The 26,469-nt window shown below is 50.8% G+C and overlaps 1 protein-coding gene across 2 annotated transcripts in view; it reads right to left on the bottom strand.

Annotated features, from left to right (window-relative positions):
* SMC2 (structural maintenance of chromosomes 2) overlaps window positions 1–26,469 on the bottom strand; it is a 482,587-nt gene that overhangs the window by 18,111 nt on the left and 438,007 nt on the right. For both annotated transcript variants that reach the window (XM_085641249.1, XM_085641248.1), the window contains exon 24: window positions 5,605–5,752. In XM_085641249.1, coding sequence (XP_085497375.1) covers window positions 5,605–5,752 — 148 coding nt within the window. The remainder of the gene's footprint in view (window positions 1–5,604; window positions 5,753–26,469) is intronic.

Below are 26,469 nucleotides of genomic sequence, written 5' to 3'. Positions count from 1 at the left end.
TTCGGTGAAACTGACTGAGGTTGCTGAGTCGCATGACCTCCTACATCCTGCTGATACGACATGTCCAATGGCATATGCCGGCTCTGCAGTGGATCTGAAGTCACAGTGGGCACAACATCAGGGGAATCTCCCTGACCTGGTCCAGATATCATAAGGTACTGCAAAGGATTTGCAGTGGTGGCTGACGAACTGTGCCTGGGTCAGCGGCAGAGTACTCTCCTCCGAACCTAGAAGTTTAAAGTGGTGACAGATACGTCACTCCAGGATTGGTGCAGCCAACTTGGAGAGGTACAGATCAGAGGACTCTAGTCCCTGGCAGAGCCTCGACCCCACATCGGCATTGAAGGCCTTCTTTCCCTCCATCAAGGGGAGGCTGGTTCAGGTGTTCACACAACACCACCACATTTATTGCAACAAACAGGGTGGAGTGGGATTTATGGACCATGTGCCAGGAGGCTAAACAACTCTGGAAATGGCTAGAGCAGCAGGACATCTTCCTGGTCATGCAGCGCCAGATGGGCTCTTTCAGCGCTAGGGAGGATGAGATCAGCCATCTATGCCTAGTAGATCACTAATGGCGCCTGTATCAAGAAGTGCCACAAAATCTGCACTCGTGCGCATTGGAGTTTCCAAGACAACTCTTGCACATACACATTCCGTCTCAAGTGGGGCTCTGGAATACTGTTCACAATTTTGCTGATACCACTACTACCCAGGATTCTCAAGCAGATCAGGACTGACCGGGCCCAAATCATCCTAGTGGCACTGGATTGGGCTCAGAGGGTGTGGTATCCAACTCCTGAGCATCGCTCCTCCAGTCTGGCTGCCCCTTCGGGAGGAACTTCTGTTGCAGCAACAGGGCAGGGTTCTACACCGAATCACGTTCATGGCAAGGCCTTACCCTGATAACTGTTAAGGGTTGCTTATCAGCCATCTCGGCTTTTCTGCGGATGCCAGATCAACACTCCATGTTTAAATCACCGGTTTGAACTCTTGTTTTTTTTTTTGTTTTTAAGGGCCTTCAACAACGGCTTCTGCCTGCCCCCTTTGTTATGCACCAATGGTACCTTCATTTAATTCTTACCTACTAGGGCCCATATTAAAGAAAGTGCCCCAGGGGCACAATGGATATGTGCACCTGCTTTGAGCATCCCCGGGGCACCTTGGTATTACAGAAATGGGCACAGGCCCTTGTGCGTCCCTTTCTGTAATATAGATTGTTCTGGCCCACATATAGCGCTGGCGCTATCGCCAGATGGTGTTCTCTCATTTGCATGGGGCTTGGCCCCATGCAAATAAGGGAATTCTTTGGCTCCGAGCCAGCGCCGTGATAAAGACGCAGATGCAAAGAAACTGTCAGTGCGCCCCCTGATAGAAGCCCTTTTGAAGGGGGAAAGGAGGACCTATGGACCCCTCCCCCAGGCGTCTCCTTGCAGGAGGGTGCTGTCACTCACTGCACCTGCCTGCAAGGGGATCTTTAATCCCCCTTAAAAGAGCTGGCGGGTTGCAGCCTGCACAGTGAAACAGAGCGGCTTTGAGGCAACTGTGAGAAGTTGGCCTGATATGTAGTGCTCACTATTCTAGTGATCACTGTGTATCATTCCAAACGACCCTTATTGATGATTGGTTGTAAGTCAACCTTATAGACCAGCTATCCTAGTAGCGTGGACACGAGCAGTCTTAGGCTAAACTCTAGAGGGCGTGTTAAGCCAGCTGTTTTACCACCTCAGTTACCCCTTGAACACCACGTGAAAGGACACCACACAAGTTGTTATGAAAATAAAGGATATTTATTTATAACAAGACTACCCTGGCTCTTTATGAGTCAGGGAGCTAAGCACACTACAAAACTCTTACGAAAATACTTCAAGTTGCACAATTTACACAAATGCCCGAGGGGCACGAGAAACCATCTACACTACCAGTGAAATGCAAATGGTTAGAGTCTGGAGTTACTGATTCCGGAGTGATCCGATCAGTGGGACTAAACGAAAAAGGAACTGGACACTTGTAGAGCGAACCTGCGATGGAGCACCGAAATGCTCGAGTTACCGAGCCCAGAGGCTGCGGCTGCGGGAGGTTCGGCAAGATGTCGGGAGTCCTCGTTGTAGTCTCAGGAGCCTGAAAGAAGAAGTTGCTGGCAGGCGACCAGTGACGATGTTCAGCGAGATCCAAGCCTGGATCGGGGATGAAGGAAACCTGAAAGCAGAGGGGACTCAGTTCTCAACCGCTAGCCAGCGATCGTGTGGGCACCAGGAGGGTACCGGCTGAAGTCACCTCGACCAGGTGAGTGGATGACGTCGGACTCGGCTGTTCCTCGGACCAGGAGGCGCGGCGGCGACCAGGATGGAGGGCGAGCTGTCCCACGAAGCTGTCTGCTGTCGATGATGCTGGGCCCAGGAGTGGGGCAGCAGGTCTTGGCAGTGGCGAGCCTACGCGGTGGAGTCAAGATGGCGTCTGGAGTGGACCAGGAGGGTCCGTGGCACTCCTCTGTTGAAGGGGAGCAAGAGCCAGTCTGGAGCAACCAGACTAGTGATGAAACTATCGTGGTGCGTCGTGAAGAGGGCCACAAGCCGGTCGGCAAGTGGTCGGACAACGCGGTGAACAGCAAGGAGCGGAAGGGCCCCCACGCAGATCTCGTGGATGCTGGGGAGGCAGACTTCGGTGCTGGAGCTGCTCAGGGTTAGGGCTTCTCAAACCCTAGGTGCACTCAGTCGAGGGTCCCTCGGTGGGCGTGCTAGATAAGCGTCGTGCAGGTTCTGAAGATGGCCGGTCCCGCAGGTCTCGTCATACCTACGACTCTCAGCTGGGCTGATGATGTAGGTAGAGGTCAGAGATGGCAGGGAACTCGGGTCTCGTCGAGCTGGGCAGTCTTGATCCGTAGGAGAGACTTGCAGCAAACCGCAAGCGCTTAGGTGGTGCCTGCTGGTGCAGGGTGGCTACTCCTTAGCCACAAGGGAGAGTCTTCAGAAACAGTCAAGAGTTCCTTTCGTGGAAAGTAGTTCAAGATTCAGAATTATCCAATTTGGGAAGGGGACTCGCTCCTACCTTTATTCTAAGAAAAGGGGCTGGCCCGTGACTAGGTCCTACCTATGGGTGGGGCCAGGAGGGGGGTGGTGACACCCCTATCCTTTGTCCGGCTTCGCCCCGGCTCAGGGGCAGGGTTGCCCCCGAAACTGGTTTGAGCCGGGCTATGCACAGTGAGCACCGGGGTGCCACTTGCAATCACCTTCCTTTCAGCCCTGCCTACCTGGGATACACAAACCCTGTCTGGGATGGTGCTAACACCGCCCTCGACAGGAAACCCTTTGTCCAAGCTCCCCTCGCTGGAAGGTCTCCCAGCAGCAGGAGGTCAGACTTGTGTCTGGTGGCAGCATCCATTTTGTGATGCTGAGGCTTGAGTCAACTTTAACCGGGGTTCAAGGTTACTTCCATGTCGTGCCCCTCTAAAAGGGGGGAATGCTAACCCCGTCGCCAGGACTGGCGAGGGGTTCGTATTCCAATTCGTATGACACCTTACTCGACATGTGTAGGTGATGCGATGCCAAAGTTAGCAAATAACCGCAAGGATTATAATGCATTTTAAAGTAGTTGGCCCGCGTCACCATGGAACGGCTATTAGGACTTGGTTCCGCAAGCCGTCGACGGGCTCAGCTCGCGCCGGAGCACCGTCCCACATGATTCCCTGCACTCTGCCTTCAGGATTGATAAGGCCTGCCATAGGAGTGACTGATAGGAATCCATGTGTCCATTTTAGGGTTAGGTGTAGGAATACTACACCTACAGCAATGGGTGATTACACCACTTTGCCCCAGCTGTCGTGCAGCCAGTTGTGTCAGATTTGGGCGGCCATCCAGGGGTGGCATAATACATGCTGCAGCCCCTGGTAGGCCCTGGGTACACCGATGCCCTGGATACCTGTGGTATGCTGAGACAGGGACTGACAAGGCGGCCCAGTTCCAATTAGTGGATGCACCTAATGTACATGTGTGTTAATTTTGAGAGAGAACAGCTAGGCTGTGGGTCTGATTGGCAGGCCCACAGCCAGGGAAAGTCGTAAACCAATGAAGCAAAAGCAAAAAATCTGGGTGATCATAGGATTGCAGACCCTACTCTCCTACAGCAACCACTTTATATTTTACTTGAATGCGATGTACCCAGGACAGCACGAGTTCGCAGCTGCCCTGGGTGCAGTGCATTCAATTTAATACAGTGCACTCTTCTGGTTAGCGCCAAATGCATCTTTTGAAAGGTGCACCTGGCGCCAACAAGGAAAATTTGCAAAATTGCATAATTGTCCCCTGAAATATTCAACCTTTGAGTCCCTCCAAAGCTGGCCTCTGCGGCTCTTGACCATAAAAGCTGTTTTCCTGGTGGCCAACACATCAGCGATAAGAATCAGTGAGCTCCGGGCTGTCGGTCCACCCTCCATACACCAATTTCTTCACAGACAAACTGGTCCTCCGAACACATGCCTCTTTCCTACTGAAGGTGGTCACTCCCTTCTCAATGTCAGCCAGAGCATCACTCTACCTGCTTTCTACACTCTGGCTCACCCTACCAAATGGGAGAGAATCCATCGTTTGGACCATAAAGGAGCTCTCTCCTATATTGATTGCACCAAAGACTAGTGAGTGACCAACTTCATTGGGTTAACCAAATCGAAGAAGAGCAAAATCGTGCATAACCTGACCATCTGCTAATGGATTTTAACCAGCATAAAAATCTGCTATGCACCGGTGAAAAAGCAACCCCCTGAGGGTGTTCACAAAGCACTACTGATCGAAAGCCAAGTCCGTAGAGCTAGGCACTTTGCCCAGTCGGTCCTCCAGGACTTTAAGATGTGGCCAGTTCACAGTCCTACCATCATGGAAGTATCTATTCTAAGGTGATGAATCTACAGTTAAAAGTCTCCATCAGAAGAACAAGTCACTTACCTTAGGTAACGCTTTTTCCGGTAGAGAATATCTAACCGGAGTTTCCTCACAGACCCAGTTCTGCGAAATGGGCTCCAACCCAAAAGATTTTCTTAGAAACTGCATGCTGATTATCAATATGCATTGGTTTTTACATAGCTCTGTTTTTATGTGGAAATAATAAAAAAAGAAACTGATGTCAGCACACCAGGGTGGCAGCTATTCAGGAAGACGAGCCAAGCAACACCTACCAGCGTGCAGAGGCACTGCTCAAGATTTTCCGGATCCAGTTTAAAGCTTGGGGAATTTCCTAAGGTGAGGAATCTCTGCTTAGATAGAATCTCTGCCAGTAAAAGCCTTACCAAAGGTAACTAACTTGTTAAACTCCGGCTTGTTGCTGCTTGAACTTTAATGGTTGAGGTGATAAAATGTTTTCAGACTCCTAATTACAATAGCAGCAACATGGTATGCTCCTGGATATGCTCCAATTGGTACACAGATAAACGAAAAAATGCAATAGGTGGCACCAGGGTCTAAAATCTACCAAGACTGCAATTACTATTTGAAGATCACTACTGAAAAAAAGGACAATCAACAAATGAAGTGTGAAAATAGACATGCAATAAACAGACCAGAGCAAGATCAATTTTCAAAATGACCCTTTTGGCTGTTTTTTCAGTTCTCGTACCTGTGAATGCCTAAAATGTGTCCTAAGCATTTGACCGATGTTTTGCGTATGGGAGAGATCGAGAGCAGCATCCACTTCATCTAGGATGTAAATGGGAGCAGGTTTGAAGAGAAGCATGGCAAGAATAAGAGACAGGGCAACCAATGACCTTAAAAAAAAAAGTGGCATTATTAGCACATTACAATAAATCCACTGAAACAAGACAATTACCTTAAATGCTCCTCTCTAATTGAATATGCAAAGAGGGAAGGACTAATGATATATATTTTTTAAATGTCTACATTCTCACCAGCAAGCACAACAGCTGCTACACGCACGACAAACTTTTCTATGATCAGCAAAAAGGTAAACACGGTAAGGAGGTGAATATACAGAAATAGTTAAATAACTAACCTGTTAGTAACGACTTATCTGAACAATTGTGTCTGTAACTGGATCATATAATGTTGTCCATTAATTTACATTACCAATGGAAAATGTAGACATTGCTCAGAGTGTTCCAAGCTCCCAACAGGAGTGGAAAATGTAAGCGAAGGACTTTAGATGGGCGAAGCATTTTATGTGGTCGGCATTACTCAAAACCTGGGAAAGAAGTTGTATTGACTAGTGTCATGAGAGCAAGTTCAAGATTCTTCGAATTGAAGCAGCAGCTGGGATTATTTAAAAGAGACAACATATGGAGAGGGAATAGTCTCCAAATGGAAACTTTGTGCATTTTAAGTAGGTTTATTTAGTATGAAAAAATAGTGCTTCCTAAGATCTGTCCTTTAGATCTCCTTCAGAAAACTTATTTGTAACAGTTGTCAAGTTATTCTCCCCCAAATTCATGGTCATTTACACTGCAGCGCACAGCAGACAAAGGTAAGTGCTCTAGTTCTCCTTAAAAAGTGGTCTCTTGAGAAGGTATAGGTAGCATTCTCATTATACAACAATATGACAATGCATAGTGGCCGTATCTACAACCCTTGAATATTAATGTATAGTCTTCCAAGGAACCTACGTCACTATTTTATGTATGTGCATTTTTCCTGATTTACAAACAGCCACCTGAGAAGCCCTTCTTTGTGGAAAATAACTTAAAGCATCTCAACATGTGCATCGGTGAAGACTACAAAATATAGTTTGACAAGCTTGATTAATGTTGAGCAAAATGTCTACTCTAACCTAAAAATCAATGGCCTTTCCATAATTGGTCTCTGGGCCAAACAATACAGTGGAGCATATGCTTGCGATCCGCTTCTTTGAACAACAACTCAGTGACTGCAAGCCAGTCACCCGCAATGCATACCCTAAGAACAGGTTCATTGTTGCTAATCCATCAGTCCCAAAAAATGTACAAGTTACTTACCTTCGGTAACGATGTGTCTGGTAGAGACGGTTCTAGCAGCAGATTCCTTAACGTAGAATTATCCCCTGGCGTGAGACTGGACCCAGAAAACTTTCTTGCCCAGCATCTCTGCGCGCCAGGGGCCAGCACCTCACGACTCTGCCCGACGTCCTCCGCGGGCGTGACGTCAGCGAGGTCACATAAGCCCCACCCCGGCGTACCGTCAGTTTGCTTTGGAGAACTTTACAGCGCCACAACGCGGAGCCATCACACCAAAACTGAGAAGAGCATGGCAACAGTGTGCGAAAAAACCAGAGAAACAAAAGAGAAAACAAAAAGGTGAGAAACATCACCAGACGGCACCAAGCACCAGAAGGCGATAACAGGAAAATAGCAGAGCACCACTTGGAGGAACAACTGTGCAAGCCAAGGTGAAAACACCAGGTGGCAGTAAAGCACCAGAAGACCAGAGCAGTGAAGCCAAAGCAAGAAAAGCACCACTCCACGGAACCACCTTGCAAGCGCCATCCTGGAGGCACAAGCATTGGGGAGGAGGGAGGAGGGAGGAGGAAGAGAGAGACACAGAGAGAAAGAGTCTGCAATCACAACCACAAAGGGAAGGGCCACAAGCCCGGAACAGACTACACAGTCAAGGAGGGCCACAACCCCTGACAGGAGTCGGAGGCCAAAGGACAGGTAAAAGAACCCCTAACAAAGAAGACCGGTAGGGAACCAGAAACACCAACCACAAAGCGAAGAGCATAGGTAGGCCCTCACACTGGAGAGAAACCAGCTAGAGGGAAGCCTGACCGAAAGAAAACGAAGACAAGCCACCCAGAGGGAGAAAACTGCAGAAACCCAAGCAGAGGGTCCTCACAGAACGGCAAGGAAGGGCTTGTCGTGAAGGAATCTGCGGCTAGAACAGTCTCTACCAGAAACATGGTTACCGAAGGTAATTAACTTGTACATCTGATAGAGACTACTAGCCGCAGATTCCTTAACGTAGAATAGATACCCTAGCCATACCCAGAAGGGAGGAGGGCCTGCGGGAGAACTCCCCCACCCGGAGAGACACAGAGCCCCAGCAGGGAACATGTCACACGGACAAGAAGGGAAAGGCCAGGATATCCTAAGCCCCACCAAGGGAGAACTGCCCAACACCCGGCAGGGGCAGACAGTGCCCGAAAAGCCTCAAGGAACACAAGGACCACCTCAACCCCTTGGGAGAAGATGTAGAACCGGAGGCAGGGTCCCCCTGAAGAAACACAGACACAGTGACAGAAGAGAGCTGAACTCACACCAGCCATAAGCAGCGGACAAGGCAGGGACGGCTTCACCGCCAGCAGTGCCGACGGAAGAAGAAAGGCACAAGAGAACACATCAAAGGCCACAATGGTGTAGCAGAACAAACAGGCCTGCACTGGCGCGACAGCCAGCAGCAGACAACACCACTGAACAGTGCACCCAGGACCAACTAGACATCCGAAGGCAGAGGCCAGGAGGGGTCAAGAAGAGCCAGGACAAGGAGGAGCCTAGCGCTTGACCAAGATGGCCGCGTGAACCCTGAGCTCCCGCTACCCTCGCGCCCTCCTGCACTTATCCTGTCCTAAATCCTGATTTTCATGCACGGAATCCTGCAGATGAGTCACAGCTGGGGCGACTGACGCTGTCCGGGTGAAGATCGCCCACCGGGGACCGAAGTTGTGCATGGCGGAAGACTGCGGCCTACCTCCGAAGGATGCCAGGGGCTTGCGTTGGCAGGATGCCCGGCCACTAATTGAACAACAGCAGCCCTGGGAGGTGTAAACTGACGGACGGATGCCGCTGCACTTTCACTTTCGCTTTCTCGCCCTTTGTTTGCTCTGGCTTGGGAGCGCTTCACGCATATCCTCCTCTGTCTGGAGGACTTCCACTCGGTCCTGACTGACTGTTGTAGTCCTATTTGACCCTGTTTCCTCTAGCTGCGTGAGGGACGTCCTTTGGCAATTGATTGTCCTGCTGTTCGGGATGTCGACCAAATCGGAGGCGGACAGGTCGAAGTCTAAGACTACCCGGCGGGGAGGCTATACCCAATCCAACAATATGGATCGTTATGCCCAGCAGAAGGGGTCGCCTGGTGGATCGGGACAGTCGCTGGAAGCGCAGAAGGCCGATTCATCCCCTGCCTCGGAGTTATCGCTGCAGGATATCAAAGGGGCGATAGATGGGATGCAATCTTCGATTGGGCGACAGTTCGAGACCCTGGCGCACAAGGTGCACATGATTCTGATTGATGTCAACTTGATTCGCGCGGACCTGGGCAAAACCAATGAGCGGGTCAAGTCCCTGGACCTCAAGACTACTGGTCTCGCGGACGATGTCTCGAAACTTCAGGCTGAGGTTCGTAAGTTACGAACCGCGAGTGACCTCTCCGCCCGCCGGCTCGAGGACTTCGAAGGTCGGGCCCGGCGCAATAATGTGCGCCTTATTGGGGTCCCGGAAACTTCAGAGGATCTCTCCGTGGATTTACTCGTCGAGGATTTGGTGGTGAATCATCTTGCGCCTAAGGGCCTCAGCAAGTTCTTTGCGGTGGAGCGGGCTCACCGAGTGCCTGGAGGACGGCCTAAGGTGGGAGCCCCCCCCCCCCCCCCCCCGAGACCGATTGTAGCCCGGATCTTTAATTTTCGGGATCGAGACGCTATCCTGCAAGCATCGAGGGTGACAGGCCCGGTCCCTTTTCAGAACGCCTCTGTGAGTTTTTATCCTGACTTCACCCAGATGGTGCAGAAACAGAGGCAGAGTTTCCTGGGGGTGAAGCGGCGGCTCAGGGATATGGACCTGAAGTATGCCATGCTTTTCCCCGCCAGGTTACGTGTGGTGTATGAGGACCGGACTTTCTTCTTCGCATCACCGGACATGGCAGGGGACTGGTTGGATGCGCTCCCTCGGCGGCAGGCCGGCCGGGACAGCGTGGACGGAGCGGAAGGCGACTGTGATGGACAGAAGTGATACCTCCGGTGTTGGCACGTATTGACTCAGCCCCGGACAGTGACTCGCACCATCCTGCAGTAATGGGAGGGCGGCGAGGGGAAGATAGGAGCTCTTTCCTCCCTTGGGGTACTTTTTGTAGATTTGTTTTTGATAGGGCGACAGGCACACTGCAAGTTGGGGGGACTTTGTAAGCTGACGCAGGGGTGCAGGGGGGGGGGGGATTTGGGATGTTGGGGTTGTTGTTGGGGGGTGTTTTTTTCTTGCAAGGCGTAGCAATGGTTGTCAGCATTGTCCGATCGTGGTTCTCCGGGGGGGGGGGGGGGGGGGGGGGTTGGGGGTGGAGGTCTCTTTATGTTTAAGCCCCTATCCCCCATCCCCGAACACAATCAGCTGGAATGTTAATGGCTTAGGGGATCGTATTAAACGGGGGATAGTCCTGCAATTCTTGAAACGGACCTCGCCAGATGTGGTCCTCCTGCAGGAGACCCATCTTATAGGGAATACGTGTTATGCACTCAACAGAAAGGGCTATAAATTCATTGCTCACTCGGGGTTCTCCTCGGGCTCCAGGGGTGCGGGCATACTTGTTAGAGCTTCCCTACCATTCGAGGTTGATTCCACCATTGCTGATGACAGGGGGCGCTTTGTGGCTGTGGCGGGGAGGTGGGAGGGCAGAACGTTGGTATTGGTTTCTGTTTATGTCCCTCCGGCCCTGCAGGCCTTCACGTTTGCTGATCTGGGCAAGGTCTTGTTGGAACTCCCCGAAGGGATGCTGGTGGTGGGAGGAGACTTCAATGCGGTTGGTTCTGGAATGCTTGATAGGTGTCCGCCCAGGGACACCGGGGGTGCTCAGAAGTGGCTTCCCGATTTTATAGACACTTTTGGTCTGGTAGACTGTTGGAGGCTACGGCACCCCACTCAGAGACCATATACCTTCCATTCCGGGGCCCACGGGAGTCTCTCTCGGATTGATTACTTGCTTACTCTGGCTGCGCACGCCTCTTTGGTATCTGAGGCTAGGCACCTGGCACGGGGAATTTCTGATCATTCACCGGTGTGGGCCCGCTTGAATATTGGTCGGGTGGCGGGGGGCAGGGTGGCTCCCATTAACCCCTGGTATTTTCGTGACCCCAAGCTGCGCAGTGCGTTGCTGAAGTCAGTTGACCTCTATTTTCAAGAGAATCAGGGTTCAGTTGAATCTGCGGTGTCCTTGTGGGAAGCTTTTAAGACTGTATTGAGGGGGGAGGCCCTTTCCCTGGTAGTGGCCGCCAAGCGGCGGAGAGATGCCGAGGTGACGCAAGTAGAGGACGAGATAGCGGCTTTGGAAGTGGCCTTGGAAGAGGATGTTACACCGGCCACACTGCATAATTTGAGCTTGAAGCAACTGGAATAAAGGGATCTGGTGACGAACGCTGCTAAGACCCTTCATAGGGAGCAGCAGGGTCGACTGTATGATGTCGGCGATAAGGCCGGGAAATTGCTGGCGTGGCTGGACAAAAAAGAGCGTGTCAATCGAGTGGTGCCGGAGTTGTCTACGGATGGGGGAGAGGTTGTTACTGACCCGGACGGTATAGTTCAGTGTTTCTCGGACCACTTTCGTACGGTATACACCTCGGTCTCGGATAGGCCGACTGGGGATTCGTGTGACCTGTTGCGGGATATCGCTCTGCCCTGCCTTTCTGCCATTGATAGGGATGACCTCGATGGAGATATAACTGTCGACGAAGTGGCGGGTGCTATCCGCGCGTTGCGCTCCGGTAAGGCTTCGGGCCCAAATGGTTTGCCGGTTGAGCTGTATAAGCTTCATCCGGATAAGTTGGCTCCTCACCTGCGCGCCATGTTCGTGGAGGCGCGGGTGAATGGGTTTCTTCCGCTCGATCAACGACTGGCGACGATTGTGGTAATACATAAAGACGGTAGGCCCCGTGACAAGTGTGGCTCTTATCGGCCGATATCACTTCTCAATGCCGAGCCGAAAATCCTTGCTAAGCTCCTTGCTAACCGCCTGGTCCGGGTGCTTGGCGACTTGATCCACCCGGATCAGTCGGGCTTCATCCCGCACCGTAACACTGCACTGAATCTTAGACGCCTTCATGGTGTGATTGCCAGGACGGGCACGATGCGGGAGCCGGCTGTTGTGGCGTCCCTCGATGCCACGATGGCCTTTGATACGGTGGAGTGAGCGTACCTCTGGGCTGTGCTAGCCAAGTTCGGCTTTGGGCCTGGATTTGTGGGCTGGGTGAGGTTGCTCTATGAGGGACCTCTCGCCAGTGTTGTGGTGAACGGGCGGGCATCGGCACCGTTCGAGCTCGGGAGAGGCACCCGGCTGGGTTGTCCCCTGTCGCCGTTGTTGTTCGCTCTTGCTCTTGAGCCGCTGGCGGCGTGGATACGATGGCACCCGGACATACGTGGGATTCGCTGGTCGCCTGACCACGAAGACCGTATTTCGCTTTACGCCGACGACATTCTGCTATACCTCGCCTAAGAAATCTCTGATAGTGGTTTGTGACGTCTTGACTTCTTTTGCTAGAAACTCTGGTCTAGTCATTAATTGGGGGAAGTCATACTTGTATGTCCTGTGTGGAGATGTCCCGCCTGTCCCGCGCAACTGCCCGCTCCAGATAGCCCAGCAGGGCTTTTTGTATTTGGGGATCTATATTTCCATCGATCCCATTTTGCGATACGAGAAGAACTTGCTCCCTCCCTTGGCGCGTCTGCGGCGGGACGTGGCGGGCTGGCGGCGGTTGCCGCTTTCCCTCCTTGGCCGTGCCGCTCTGTTCAAGATGATGTCTCTTCCCAGTTTCCTCTATGCCCTGCAGAATACTCTTGACTGGGTCCCGGCCAGTTACTTCCGTGAGATTGAAAGCCACCAGCGCGCGCTATTGTGGGAAGGGCGTCCGCGTATAGCGATTGCTAAGTTGACGCTCCCGTGGTACGACGGGGGTATTGCGCTTCCGGACATCCGACGTTATTACTGGGCCACCCAGTTGAGTGCGATTAACCATGGTGTATATGGTCCGGCGCTGAGCCCTGGCTTCGCCATGGACCGATGGTTGCTACGTGGGGGTAACTACTCCAGAGCGCTGTATTCGAAGTCGTTAGACTTAACCCTAACGGGGCCCACCAGGGTGGCTGTGCATGTATGGAAGGTTGCGACGGATTCACTGGGCTGGAAGGGTAAGCTTACCCTCGCCACCCCTCTGTTTGACTCCGACATCCTGGGTAAGCTTTGGCATACAAAAGGGTTTGAGAAATGGGACCTGATCGGCATATCCAGGGTTGGAGACCTCTTGGTTAAGGGTAGGATAAAATCATTTGAGGAGCTGCAGAAGGAGTATGAGCTGGGGAGCACGGAGTTCTTCCGATACGCTCAAGTGTTCCACGCCTTGCGGTCAGTTCTTGTAGAAGGGGAGAAGGTGCCTGAGTCCTCTCCGTTAGAGGACCGGATCCTGGATGGCCATATGCCAGAGAGTACGATCTCGCTCATTTATAAGAAACTTATTAATGTTCGGGCAGATGATCTTCTAGGGTTACGTGCTCAATGGACCAGGGATGGCCTTGAACTAGATGATGAGGATTGGCAGTACGCCGTTTCCTCTCCCAAAGAGGTCGCGATCCCCGCGCGCCTGCGGTTGGTGCAGCTTAAAATACTCCATAGGGTCTACGTGACGGGGCCCAGGCTGGTCCATATGGGTTTTTCTGAGGAGGGCTTATGTAAGAGAGGCTGTGGTATGGTGGGCACCTTCCTACATATTTGGGAATGCGGTGCGATTATGGAGTTTTGGAGGCGCATCCAAGAGGTGATGGGGGAGGTGACGGGCATCGTCATGCAGCCTGAGGCGCGGTGTTGTCTTCTGAATGTTTGGGGTCCTACTAACCACGACGCGGCACAGACTCAGTGGGTGACCCTGGGTAACATGATTGCCAAGCGCGACATTGCTAGTTTGTGGGGCTCTAATGGGCCTCCTACATTGACAGCATGGATGGAAAACATGGATTGGAGCATGTTTAGGGAGAAGACAGTGTATTGTGCTCGAGGGCGCCCTCGGAAATGGCACTCTGTATGGGGGCGCTGGAACCAGTACAGAGGGGGCATATGCCTGCCCCCGGGCCCGGATCCGCCCGAGGAGCAGCTCTCCCCTTAGCCTTCTTTCCGGCTTTGAACTTCTTGCTGATATGTGTATGTCTTCTCGAGTCTCTGACTTCCCCTCCCTTCCCTTACTACCAACCTGTGCCTGTTAGACGAAATGGGGCTCGCTTCCCCTGATGAGAGCCCCTTCTGGTGCTTACAGTGCTTATCGCCTTGCTTGTGTTTAGGTTTGGATTTGTGTTTATTTAAAACAGAACCTTCGATTCTCCTGTTATGTGAATGTTGACGCTAGCATGTGTTGTGTTTTTAAAGCTGCCGTACCTCCGGGTTGTCGGCTGAATAGCTGTGTCACTGATCTTACAGAATAAAGGTTTTTAAAAAAAACAAAAAAAAAACAAAAGAAGAGCCAGGACACGCCCCACAAGAGGGGCCTGCACCCACTGACCCCCGAATGAAGAGGAACTGGGGAGAAAGAAGAAGGCCGTAGACAGCAGGCCGGACCAGGCCCGCGACACAGAGATCCAGGAGACGGAAGGCCTGGGGCGCAATGCAAGCCACTCCAAAACCACCAGCAAGAAGATCGCACTTGCGACATACCGTGACGCCACAGAGAGCAGAAGTTCGAAGGACGACTACACCTCCCCAGAACATGATAAAGTTTATAATAGCTACCATTACCCCACATAGGGCATGTGACGTCCCAGAACATGGGAACCCCCTTAAGAAAAAGTTTCCACAGCAGAGGACAAACAGAAGATCCTGCGAAGAAAAAACTGCAGATGCTTGCCAATAAGCCAATAACTCAGGGCCTACACGGCTTACCAACAGCCAAAACCACAAGTGAAAAAAGGGGGCCGGACCTGCAGCCAACAGCACCAAAGTCCTAACAAAAGGACCTGAAGGCACATGAACCACACAACCGGGGCTACTCGGTACAAGGCCCCAGTACAACAACGGAAGAACACCTCCCTAACACAGACCGAGAGGAGGGCGAAGCCCCGCCAGAAACCTCTGAATGGCAGAATCCGCAGGGGCGTGGAACAAAAGAGTGCCATCAAAGGGAAGGTCCACCAACCGTTCCCTCACTTTCTCCGGGAACACTATCCCAGAGCCAGGCATGGCGACGAAGGGCCACAGAAGTAGCCATGGTATGACCAAGCACCTCCGAAACTTCCAGAGCCGAGCGAAGAATAAAGGATGCCAGTTCCCGGCCATCCAACACATGGTGCCTCAGATCAACACAGGCACCCTCCTGAGAAGCAGCAGACACAAGGGACTCCGCCGAGTCCCACAAGCAAGATGTGCCCTTGCCAAAACACAGAGTGTTAAGGGCCCGCAAAGCCGCACTGGTGGAGGCGAAGATATTGAGCCCCCAGGAATCCAAACAGCGGGCCTCGCGTGACGGAGTGGACAACAACGATGGCAGGGAGGGAAAAGGCAGTCTGCAAAAGAGGGCCCTTGGTAGAGGGAAAGACAGACAGGGTCATGCGGTGCAGGACGGTTGCGGTGCAGGCTGGGGCCCCCAAAAGAGACGTGTGCAGCGAAGTCTCAAAGGAAAGAAGCAGCTCCTTACCCCCATAACCCTGATGGAGGACTTCCAGAAGATGATCTGTGGGGAAATAGACAGCTGGATCGCCCATGCGCAAGATCCCCGCCGCCGTGGAAACAGCCCGAGCAAAAGCAGCACCGGCTTCTGTAGGGCCCCGTGAAGGGAAAAGCAGTTCCTCGGTGGGCGATGGCTGCAAACTAAGGCGGCCGTCCCCCAGGCCAATCAGAGGAAGGAAAGGCCAAGTCCGAAAAGGAGGCGGCCGGGTGGCCGAGGAATGGCAAACCTTCCGGCGAAGACTGCAGGCGCGGCGACGCCGATGAGCCGTCTTTGGAAGACGCCGGGGAAAACTCCACGACGCAGCGGCCCGTCTCCGGAGAAGACGAGACCAATAAGCGCCGAACCTCTGGGGGAGAGGGAGCGTCCGAAGACGACTCAACGACCCTACGCCGGCCCCGTAGAGTCCGTGACCGGTGTCAGGTCAACGTCGACCGGCGCCAAAGAGGACGCCGGAACGACCTCCGCCACAACTCGCGGCACAGGAGACCAGAGCTGGGTCGGAGCCGGGGCGGCCAGAGAACAGCGCCAAAAAGGCATCGAGTCGACCTCCAACGAGGCAGCCGCCTGCGTGGAGGGACGAGGGGGGCCCGGGGACACGCCCCGCCAGGGCCAGCAGCCGCCGGCACCTGAGCGGCGTCACCTCGGCCTCTGACAAGGCCGCCGCCTGCCCAGAGGGCCGAGGGACACACCAGAGTCCCGGCAACCCCCCGCGACACCACAGGGACCCCCGCGGGGGTTTGCGGCGAGTCAGAGGCGCCCGGGTCCGAAGGAGGGCACCCCGAAGGACCGCACCCCAATGGCCCCACATCCTCCGAACATGGATCCGAACCCGTCGGCGTCGGAGCCACCGCCACAGGAGCCCCCGCACGCGGCAAGGGACCCGCAGACGTCCCTGGAAGTGAAGGAGGAGATGGAAGAGCCAAAGAGGCCTGCAAAGCCGCCACATAGGCATCCATCTGGGCTCTGGTCGCCCCCGCGCCGGGGGAACAGCGGATAGGATGTGTCAGTACTTTGAATAGCCGACTCCACAGGAGCAGAAGAGTAATTCTCCGATGTCCCCTACAACCTACCGACTAGGAAGTAACTCCTGTCAGCACACTACAGGGGGAAGGGGTAATTGGAAAAAGAGAGAACTGCCTCAGGGTCTGGTCCGTCTTTCTACGCCTCAAGGAATATTTGGATCATCCTTCGATGGTAAGGTGAAGTGACAGATACCTGCAGAGGAGACACAAATGTAACATACACTATACCTCCCTCAAAACCAGTCAATAATACATTACACCTTACGTTACTTTAACTATATACCTTAAACCCTCAAGACATTTGCCTCTCTCCCATGTGAAAATGGATTTCTTGAACATGTAGGGTTCTCTCTCATAAGCATAAATGAATTCTGCACTGTTCTTAGAAGTAGCAATGGCAATATCTCAGAAGAAACAAGACCTTACTTGAGTATTCTAGTTAATGTCCAAACCCTGACGACAGGTCACACTTGTGCCGATAATATTCTTTTGAAGACTGAAGTTTACAGACTCCGAAGGTTCAGAAGTGAGGAACAACTGACTTCTTAAAGGAAAATTCAAAAGGGGACGAGAATAACCTCAAAGACGGAACTGCCCCATAAATAAGGGTTATTCCTAAGAGGAGAAAATAACTCCTCGGTATGCACACCAAAATTCGCCAATGAAGGCGATACAAAAATTAAGGTCCGCTCTTAAGCGGTAAAAACTTCTGACAGGAAAAGTTTTCAGGCGCTAAAACGAGACACTGCTCTCCGCTGTAGCAACAGTTGAAGTGTGCAGAGCAGTGCTCCAGCGCCGGCGAAGTAATCAGTAAATGTCAGAAGAGGAGGATGCATAGGGCGCTGACTTCCCGGCCATATTGGAATTCCGCGATGGACTTTGGTGGTGAACGTCTTAAGGATGAGTTCTAGAAGGAGTCGTAGGTAAGGCAATCGTCGCTTCCAACGTGGATAGTTCTTGACCTTGTACCAATTACTGAACCTAGGTCTTGGAAAGGAGACTACCGCTAAAGTTTTCCTGACAGGATGGTGACACGCGAGGCCGCACTACCCCCGGAGAACCCACGCCCCCAACAGGCCGGAGACCGGGCCTCGGGCACAAACTGCGACACCAACAGGTGAGTGACGCCCTTGCGGCCTGGTAGAGGGATGATGTCGGAGACGAAGGTGGCGGTTCTTGAAGCCGTCCACAGGGGACGGACGCAGCAACGACGCCGACCTGGACATGCGTGCCGACAGGAGCTTCATCCGGCGCTCCTGCCGGGAGAAGCTCCTTCATCTGCTGACACGCCTCACAATCCGTGGAGTCGTGGTGCTCCCCCAAACACCACATACAGATGGGGTGAGGGTCCGTCGCAGACATCTGGCGTGTGCAAGAAGAGCACGTTTTAAAGCCCGAAGGCATTCACACACTGTACCCAAGAAAAACAAGAAAAGAAGGCCTGAACAGGCCAGGACACAAACCAGGTCCGTGTTGCACGCGGAAAAGAAAACTGACGGTGGCGCGCCGGGGTGGGGCTTATGTGACCTCGCTGACGTCAGGCCCGCGGAGGACGTCGGGGGCGGAGTCGTGAGGTGCCGCCCCCGGCGCACAGAGATGCGGGCAAGAAAGTTTCCCGGGTCCAGTCTCATGCCTGGGGATAATTCTACGTTAAGGAATCTGCGACTAATAGTCTCTCAGATAATAGCTTCCAAACCACCCAATAACAATCAGTCCATGGAGGAAACTTGAGCTTTCCCACTTTTACTTCCTACTGTCTACTAATGTAATGCATTCAGTGTGGGCGTACCTCCAGAGTGCTACCGTAGGCAGACCCTGGGGAAGCTTGGAAAGGAAGGACTGGGGCTAGCACCGGAGGATTTTTGGGGGGGAACGTTGGGACGGAACCACTTCCGCTTCGGCTGCCACCTTCTGTGATGTCAGCATTCCGCTAGGCGTGCTGACTTCGCAAACTCCCAACGGAGCAGCGAGGAAGCAGCAGGTGAGTTGCTCCTGCACACGTCTGGTGGAGATCCTTCTGAGACAGCCTTCCCAAATTCTTCAAACAAATTCCTGATTGTGGATTGCAGATGTGCTGCCAGGGAATTTTGGTACTTTGGGGGCGGAATGGGCCTTCGAGTAGGGCACAATTGGCCCCTAGAGCTAGGGTGCTGAAGAAGTTGGCCAAAATGGCTGCCAGCAGGGTCAGACTGACCTAGGACAATCTGGCAGTGCCAGAGGGCCTGGTCTGACTCATGAGGATCTGGGCATTTTTTTGCAGTCCGTGGGCCTGTTTTATGGCCTAACCCAGTTTTTACTGTTGATTTGCCAGATATTACAACATTACCTGCAGCAAGCACAAGTGCATTCAGTCTTCCATACCTTGCAAAACACCTATACAGGCGGCCTGTAATTAACGGTTCAAAACTGCACCAATGTACACATGTGGGCCACTTTTTTAGCTACCTGGTTTACTAATCGGGGCCACGTTTGGTGCCCGGGTCTAGTTTCCAGCCCGATTACAATATTGCTTTATTTTAGTAGACGCCTGCCTCAAATTGTACCATGTTGATGAATAGGTGGGGGGGGGGGGGTCATGATTTATGTGCTGCCCAAAGTCACCCTCTTCCCAGTTAAAATGTTGGCATGTATGGAATTGTGTTGTAATTGCTGTTATATAGTGCTTACTACCCCTTGTGAGGCATTGAACCACTTTACGACAGGCAGCATGTTGCTCCAAAACCCAAGGTTAGTGGATAAATCCACTTCTTATTGGTTATTAGAATTAGTCTTGTCCTCTTATAGCAAAATAGGATATAGGTATTTAAAAGAAAAAACTGACCATTTTGCATCAATTCTTTTTTTTATCTACGAGCGGTTGGCTGTTAAAGAACAGCAAAACGTGAATACATTGCTGGAAGAGTTTTTTTATTTAAAGTTTTTTTTTTTAGGAAAGGTGGCAACCTTGTGAATGCCATAAATTACTATTCGCTTAAGTGGGCTCACCCGTCGTCCCATGATGCATGCTGTGGCATTACATGTGACAAGGTGAAGTAATAAGTTGTTCTTTTTAGTCTCTTTTTGTGTCTCTTTGGAGAACTTCTTTAGATAACAGCATTGCAGGGCAATTACTTTTCTGCTTCTCCTCTTCTTTACATATCTAACACCCACGCACTTGTTAGCAACTATATTTCTGCCGTCTACGTAGGACATAGTATTTCAGGAGGAAAGGTTTGAGACAGCGTCTCTGTGGATGACTGCTGCCCAATACCTAACTCAAGTAATGAAGGCCAGCTCTAAGGCAGGTTTTGATTCTGAGACTGCATTAGAGAGAAAGAATAATGGAGCAGAATCTGGAAGCACTGATTGAGGAAAGTGGTCAAGGCAGTCATGCAGTCCCTTCGCAAGCGGAATTTGTGCACCGGCGAGACATTAGAGGGTTTGCCTATTCCAGAGAGAAGCAGATATGGCCCCAAGCACAGACAGTTATCTCTTGGCAGTTTCCCAATTTAGTTCAGCCCCAAAATTCACCAGTCACTACAGACGCTAAATTTAAAGTTAACAGGAAATACTTATTGCCTATCGACTACATCCTTCTCTTTGTGGGTGCGGACTTCCTTGAGGAAATAGTGTACCAACCAAATCTGCTTGCTGAACAGTTTGAGGTAGCATGGAGGCATTCTTGGATTTCATTCTAGGGTTCACCAGTAGGCTCTCACTTTAATTGGGGAGTTGAAAATCTCTCAGGGTCTTCCTCTCAACTTGGCCATAGTGCACAAATCAAGTGTACAGTCCTACATATCTACTCTGACTGTTTCAGTAATACCCAGCTTCACAGCGGTCATGAGCAGAGACCGGTTCTGGATTCTGCAGAGTATGATACATTTGAATAACTCTGCATTATTGCCTAGTGATCATTCAGACCAGACTGTTGTATAACATTTGTCAGGCAGTTTTTTAGAAATGTATACTCCTGGAACTAATCCACCAGTTGACTCCTTGACCCTGTTTAAAGCATGAGTGCTGTGCAGGCAGTACAAGCCAACCAAAAGATCTTGTTATGGTTTCGAGATATACATGATGTGCGAGAGATCTACTGGTTATGTATACAGCCTAAAAGTATACACGGGGAAGGACTTTGCTCTAAATCTTGCACATTGCCCTTCCACGCTAGAAATCAGTGTAAATGTTGGATGAGGTTGTTTAATCACTTCTTCATAAGGGTTAGAATCTTTATGTGAACAACTTCTATAAAGGGGTCCAGATGTACAAAGCTGTAACTGACATGCAGGACAGTTTTATTTCACTGCAGCAGATTCCCCACAGGAGAAGTTCCCAAAAACGCAGAAAACTGTTGTGCTCCAACAGACTACTCTCAGTCACATTTTCGGATTGCCAGAATGCACTCATGCTCACTACAATCCACGATGAGAGCACTTTCCAGTCATGGTTTGGGGTCAGTTGGCAGAAGTTCATAAGCCAAACTGTATACAACAACTAATTGGGCGGAGGGGATAAAAATGACCAGGTACTTCAGCCATGTAATGCAGGTTGTGAAAACCCACACTTAACATAAGTTGTTTACCTACTTGATCTAACTGGCAACATATAATGCATATGATGTTTACCGTCAGACCACCACAGGAAGAACAATATCTTTCCTTGACGTGCCCGCAGAAACGGTAGCGTCTACTTTATCTGCTGTGGAGGAAGTGGCATGGCAGCCGTCTTGGCACTTTGCCGAAAGTGTTCCTGCTTGCTTGCTACTTTCATCCACTTTCAGAATGTGGCAGCTGCTCTCTAAAAAACTTAGGACAGCCTCCCCCAGCATATTTACGTTAGTTGCAAAGGCAGACATGCTCAGAGTTACATAATGTAAGTCAATTCCCGAAAGCATGATCGGACGCTCGCCAATTTGCATTTGCACACTAAAGACGCACAACAGATAACTTTCTGAGCCTCTGGTGGCTATCACAGGAGGCATTAGTAAAGGTTCACTTGGTAAGTATACGGTATCGTTCAGGACTTCGAGGGATACAGACATGTAGAAAAAGCTTAACCTACGTTTCATTTTAATGGTATGTCATGAAGCTTGTGAGGGACAGACCTTCATCACGTCTGGAGGTATGTTTGCATGCAAGATGGCTGATAACTGGTTGAGTGGTGGGGTTTGGTGCTTTAGTCTTGTGTGCTTCAATCTATGAATGCGATGGTGGTGGTATGTTATTGTGAGTGTTGCGTTGAACTCGTGTCTAGCAGTATGAATGACATTGTGTCTGGTGCATGAAAGGCGTGTGAGTGGACCATAAAGTGGTTGGTGCCTTGATGAGGCTTTAAGGCTCACATTTAGTAGTCATGGGTTCAAATATTTTAATACTGTTAGTATTTGCTTTTTGAATCTAGCACTACTAGAGGTGTAAAACCAATCAGTACGAGTCTGTACTTGAGTAGTGGATGGTCTCCAAGAAAGTCTGTCAAACCCTGACATTTCTGAAAACCAGGTACCCAGGAGAGTCCTGGGTGGTGAGAATTCAGTGAATCTCTCAACATTTTCTATCCCCCCAGGCCTTCCAGATCTCAAACTGTGGGGATCAACAAAATTCCTACCACTCCACATTTTACCCGTCCCCTAACACACAATGGTACCCCACAGATCACACCAGTGAGTATGCAAAGCAAATATGGTCTTCACAGGGTTCTTGACTTTCCTGGGTGTCTAGTTTTCAGAAATGTCTGAGTTTGGTAGGGTATTCCTGGGAGGTAACGGAGCGTGGGCCCAAATTATGCAATGATGGGTCCTTTTTCTCTACGCTTTTTAGGCCTCCACATCGTATTTGTGGGTGTTGTGTTGCGTACGCTAGGCCCAACCACAAAAATGAGGTATTGTTTTTATTGGGACAAGTATGGGACCACTGGGCAGTATGGATTTTGAGGATTGAAGCAGCTTCCAGAACGTACTCTCCCAGACATGCAAGGTAAATGTGTGTTTTTAGGCAAAGTTTGAGGTCTGAAAGGACATATGGGTAAGAAAAAACGTTGCGTAATCTACATGAGTCACATAACACTGTACTCCCAAGGGTATTTAGTTTTCATAAATGTCTGGATTTGGTAAGTTTCTCTGGGTGGCGGCTGACCGAGGGCCTACGTTATGCCACTACCAACATTGTAAAATAGTGTTTATTTTGCTGGGAGAAATGTGAGGCCTCCAGGCCGAATTATATGTGTTTTTTTTACCTCTGGCATTAGGTACAACCACACAAATGGGGTACTGTTTTTTTATCAGGAGATGCGTCAGAACAGTAAAACGTTTGTTATAACCAGTAGGATTTCTCTGCATTTATTGCTGCCAAATGTAAGCCAGTGTGCAAGAAAGAACACATTTTGCAAACTTTCCTCTAAATCACATGACTGTATGGGTAACCCCAAATTCAGAGGTGTACAAATAACCACTGTTCCTAATCAGAGTATCTGGTGCACATTTCAGAAATAAATAGGCTTCCTTCATACCAAATTTTGATTCATTAGATTTTGAAATGCTACATTGTCACTGCATGATAAAAAAATCTAACTGCAGCTCAGCTGTTGGCTCTGGGCATCAAATGTTTTTGAAAATATAAAAATCGTATATATCTTTGAAACGAGAAGCGTCAAACTAACTTAACACTATATTGGTTTTGTAAATCTGACATTGTCACAAAATATTACAGATGAAAATGTTGTCAACCATTGCTATTTTTTCTACTTATTTTATTATTTGTTTTTATCACAGCAGTTTATTTCTGTGGTAACACTTTCAGGGATCTACACAAATGACCCCTTTCTTGAATTCAGAATGTTGCCCACTTTTCAGAAAATTATGATTTTGTGGGATCATCTATAAATCTCATTTTTTTCCAATCACAAACTGCAAGTAGATTGAAATTACAAAAATGAGGACAATGGACTACCACCAATAACGTTTGGGATACAACTCTATTTGTTCCTTAAAGCTGGGAAGATAATGATCCTAGCACAGCAAACCTTGCACCACTTTGTAAAATAACCATATGCTTTCTTCTACAGCACGTTTCCCCCCCCATTTCAACCCCAAAAATTCAGATTTTGCTACATTTTGGCCATGTCTCGGTGTCCTCCAGGGTAAAACTCAAACCCTGGGTGACTTTAGATTCCCCAGGATGCTAGGGAAAAAAGGATGCATATTTGTCATTGTAGGAAAGTGTCCTTTGACATGGTCACCCCCACTTTGTCTGGTAAATGAAGCGATTTCGACTGAAAGTGCACTGGGATCCTGCTAACAAGGTCAGTTTCCCAACACTGCACAACTGTTTCCCCCAATTGGAAAAACCTTTAGGACCCTCTGTAAGTCCCAAGTAAATGGTACCCCTGCTAACTAAGACCTGAGGTGCTAAAGAGGGCCCCTAAGGGCGGCAGCAGCACAAATTGCGCTACCCTAATCATCCCCACACCAAGCACATACAGGGCTGCTATCGCAGGCTGCGTGTCTTGGTGCAGAGAAAAGTGAAAACACGACATGACACATCCGTGTGCCATGTCCCGTAACACAGCATGTAATATTTGTAAGTCACCCCTACTGCAGGCCTAAGAGCCCTAAGGCAGGGTGCTGAATGAACAAGTTACTTACCTCCGGTAACGATATATCTGTAAGAAACATTAGTTAGTTAGATTCCTTACCTTAGAATATCCCCAGGCGTCAGGCTGGATCCGGAAAGAAGTGTCAGCAATACCCTTGCGCGTCGCTAGGCGTAATCTGCGGCTCGGTGTCCGTCGTCTGCGTTGTGATCGCCGGGATGACGTCGGAGTACTTAGACGCCGCGCTCGCGCGTTGACGTCAGTTCTTATACATAGCTTTCCGCGCCAGGAACGCAAAGCCATGCAAGAGACTGACACTGGTGCCATGAATCTAGGGCCCTGAAAGGGATGACCTTCACCCTAGACATCAGTTCACAGAACGGGGAGGATGGGTGGAGCGGTAAGGAATCTAACTAACTAACGTTTCTTACAGATATATCGTTACCGGTGGTAAGTAACTTGTTAATGTGAAAGAAACATGTTAGTTAGATTCCTTACCTTAGAATAGATACCCCAGCAATACCAACCCCGGTGGTGGGTCTGCGAACCAAGATCACACCAGGAAGTCCTGGAGAACAGAACAGCCAAAGAAGCTGCCTCTCCGGACTTGGATGTCCAGGCAGTAATGCTTAGCAAACGTGTGCAGCGAGGCCCACGTAGCTGCCTGACAAATGTCCTGCAGAGGGACTCCCCGACCCAGGGCAGTAGTAGCCGCTGTGGCCCGAGTGGAATGGGCCCTCAGCCCCACAGGAGGCTCCTTTTTAGCTAAGGAATAACAGGCCACACAGAACGACCTACTGAGAGATGGTTCACTTGTGCACTGCCCGCCCCTTCTTAGCGCCCACGTAGCCAACAAAGAGTTGGTCATCCACCCGGAACTGTTTCGTACGGTCCAGATAGAAGTACAGTGCTGGTTTTGGGTCCAGACGGTGGAGCCTCTCTTCCTCTTTCGAGGGATGCGGAGGCGAAAAGAAGGTGGGCAATGTAACAGACTGGCCGATGTGAAAGGCAGTTACCACCTTAGGGAGAAAGGAAGGACGAGTCCTGAGAACAACCTTGTCCGGGTGGACAGAGAAGAAAGGAGGATTAGAAGAGAGCCTGGAGATCACTCACCCGTCTAGCAGAGGTGATGGCAACCAGGAAAGCAGTCTTAAGAGTTAGAAGACGAAGAGGACAATTATGAAGTGGCTCAAAAGGAGCGCACATCAGATAGGTTAACACCAGGTTCAAATCCCACTGAGGCATTACGAAGGGGACAGGAGGAAACATATGAGTAATGCCTTTAAAGAATAGAGCAACAACAGGGGACTTGAAAAGAGAAGGCTGATCGGGAAGCCGTAAGAAAGCAGAAACAGCTGAAAGGTATCCCTTGAGGGTGCCCAGAGCAGAGCCCTGCTGGGCCAGGGAATGAAGAAAGAGGAGAAACTCAGAAAGAGGTGGAAAGGGGATCCACAGCCTTTGCCACAAGTTTGTTCCACCTGCAGGCGTATACAGTTTTAGTGGGACGGACGCCTGGCTGCCAGAAGGACATCTCAGACTTCAGGAGGCAAGTCAAATGGCATCAACTACCGCCGCTCAATTTCCACGCATGGAGGTGGAGGCTGGACAGGTTCGGGTGGAGGACCGTCCCCTGCTGCTGTGAAAGAAGATCCTCCTAAAGAGGCAGTCGAATCAGGGGATCGATTGACAGACTGAATAGTTCGGGATACCAGTATCTTCGTGCCCAATCCGGAGCCACAAGGACGACTTGGGCCCGGTCGCGCCTGATCTTCTTCAGCACTCTGGGCAGAAATGGTACAGGCGGAAAGGCGCACAACAGACCGCAACTCCTCTTGTGACGAAAAGCGTCGCCGAGCGAGTGCCGACTTGGAATTCCAACGCGCAGAACTGATGACATTGCGCGTTCTCTTCGGTGGTGAATAGATCTAACCAAGGCTCTCCCCACTGCCGAAAGAGGCCTTGCGCCACGTCAGAGTTCAGACGCCACTCGTGATCCATCATGCACCGGCGGCGGAGTTCGTCCGCCCTGGCGTTCAGAGAACCTGCCAGGTGTTGGACCACCAGGGTGATGCCCTGATGTTCCAGCCATGTCCAGAGGCGCAGAGCCTCCTGACAAAGGGTCCACGACCCCCCCCCCCCCTTTTTGTTGCAATACCACATGGTGGTGGTGTTGTCCATTAACACCTGCACTACACTTCCCCAGACAGAGGGAAGGAATGCCTTCAGTGCAAGCCGGATTGCCCGCAGCTCCAATAGGTTGATATGGAGCCGGGACTCTGCC

This window comes from Triturus cristatus, chromosome 2_2 (assembly GCF_964204655.1).
Source record: "Triturus cristatus chromosome 2_2, aTriCri1.1, whole genome shotgun sequence".
Classification (NCBI taxonomy): Eukaryota; Metazoa; Chordata; class Amphibia; order Caudata; family Salamandridae; genus Triturus; species Triturus cristatus.
Note: the sequence above shows the minus strand (reverse complement) of the source record. Positions and strands in the feature narration are given on the sequence as shown.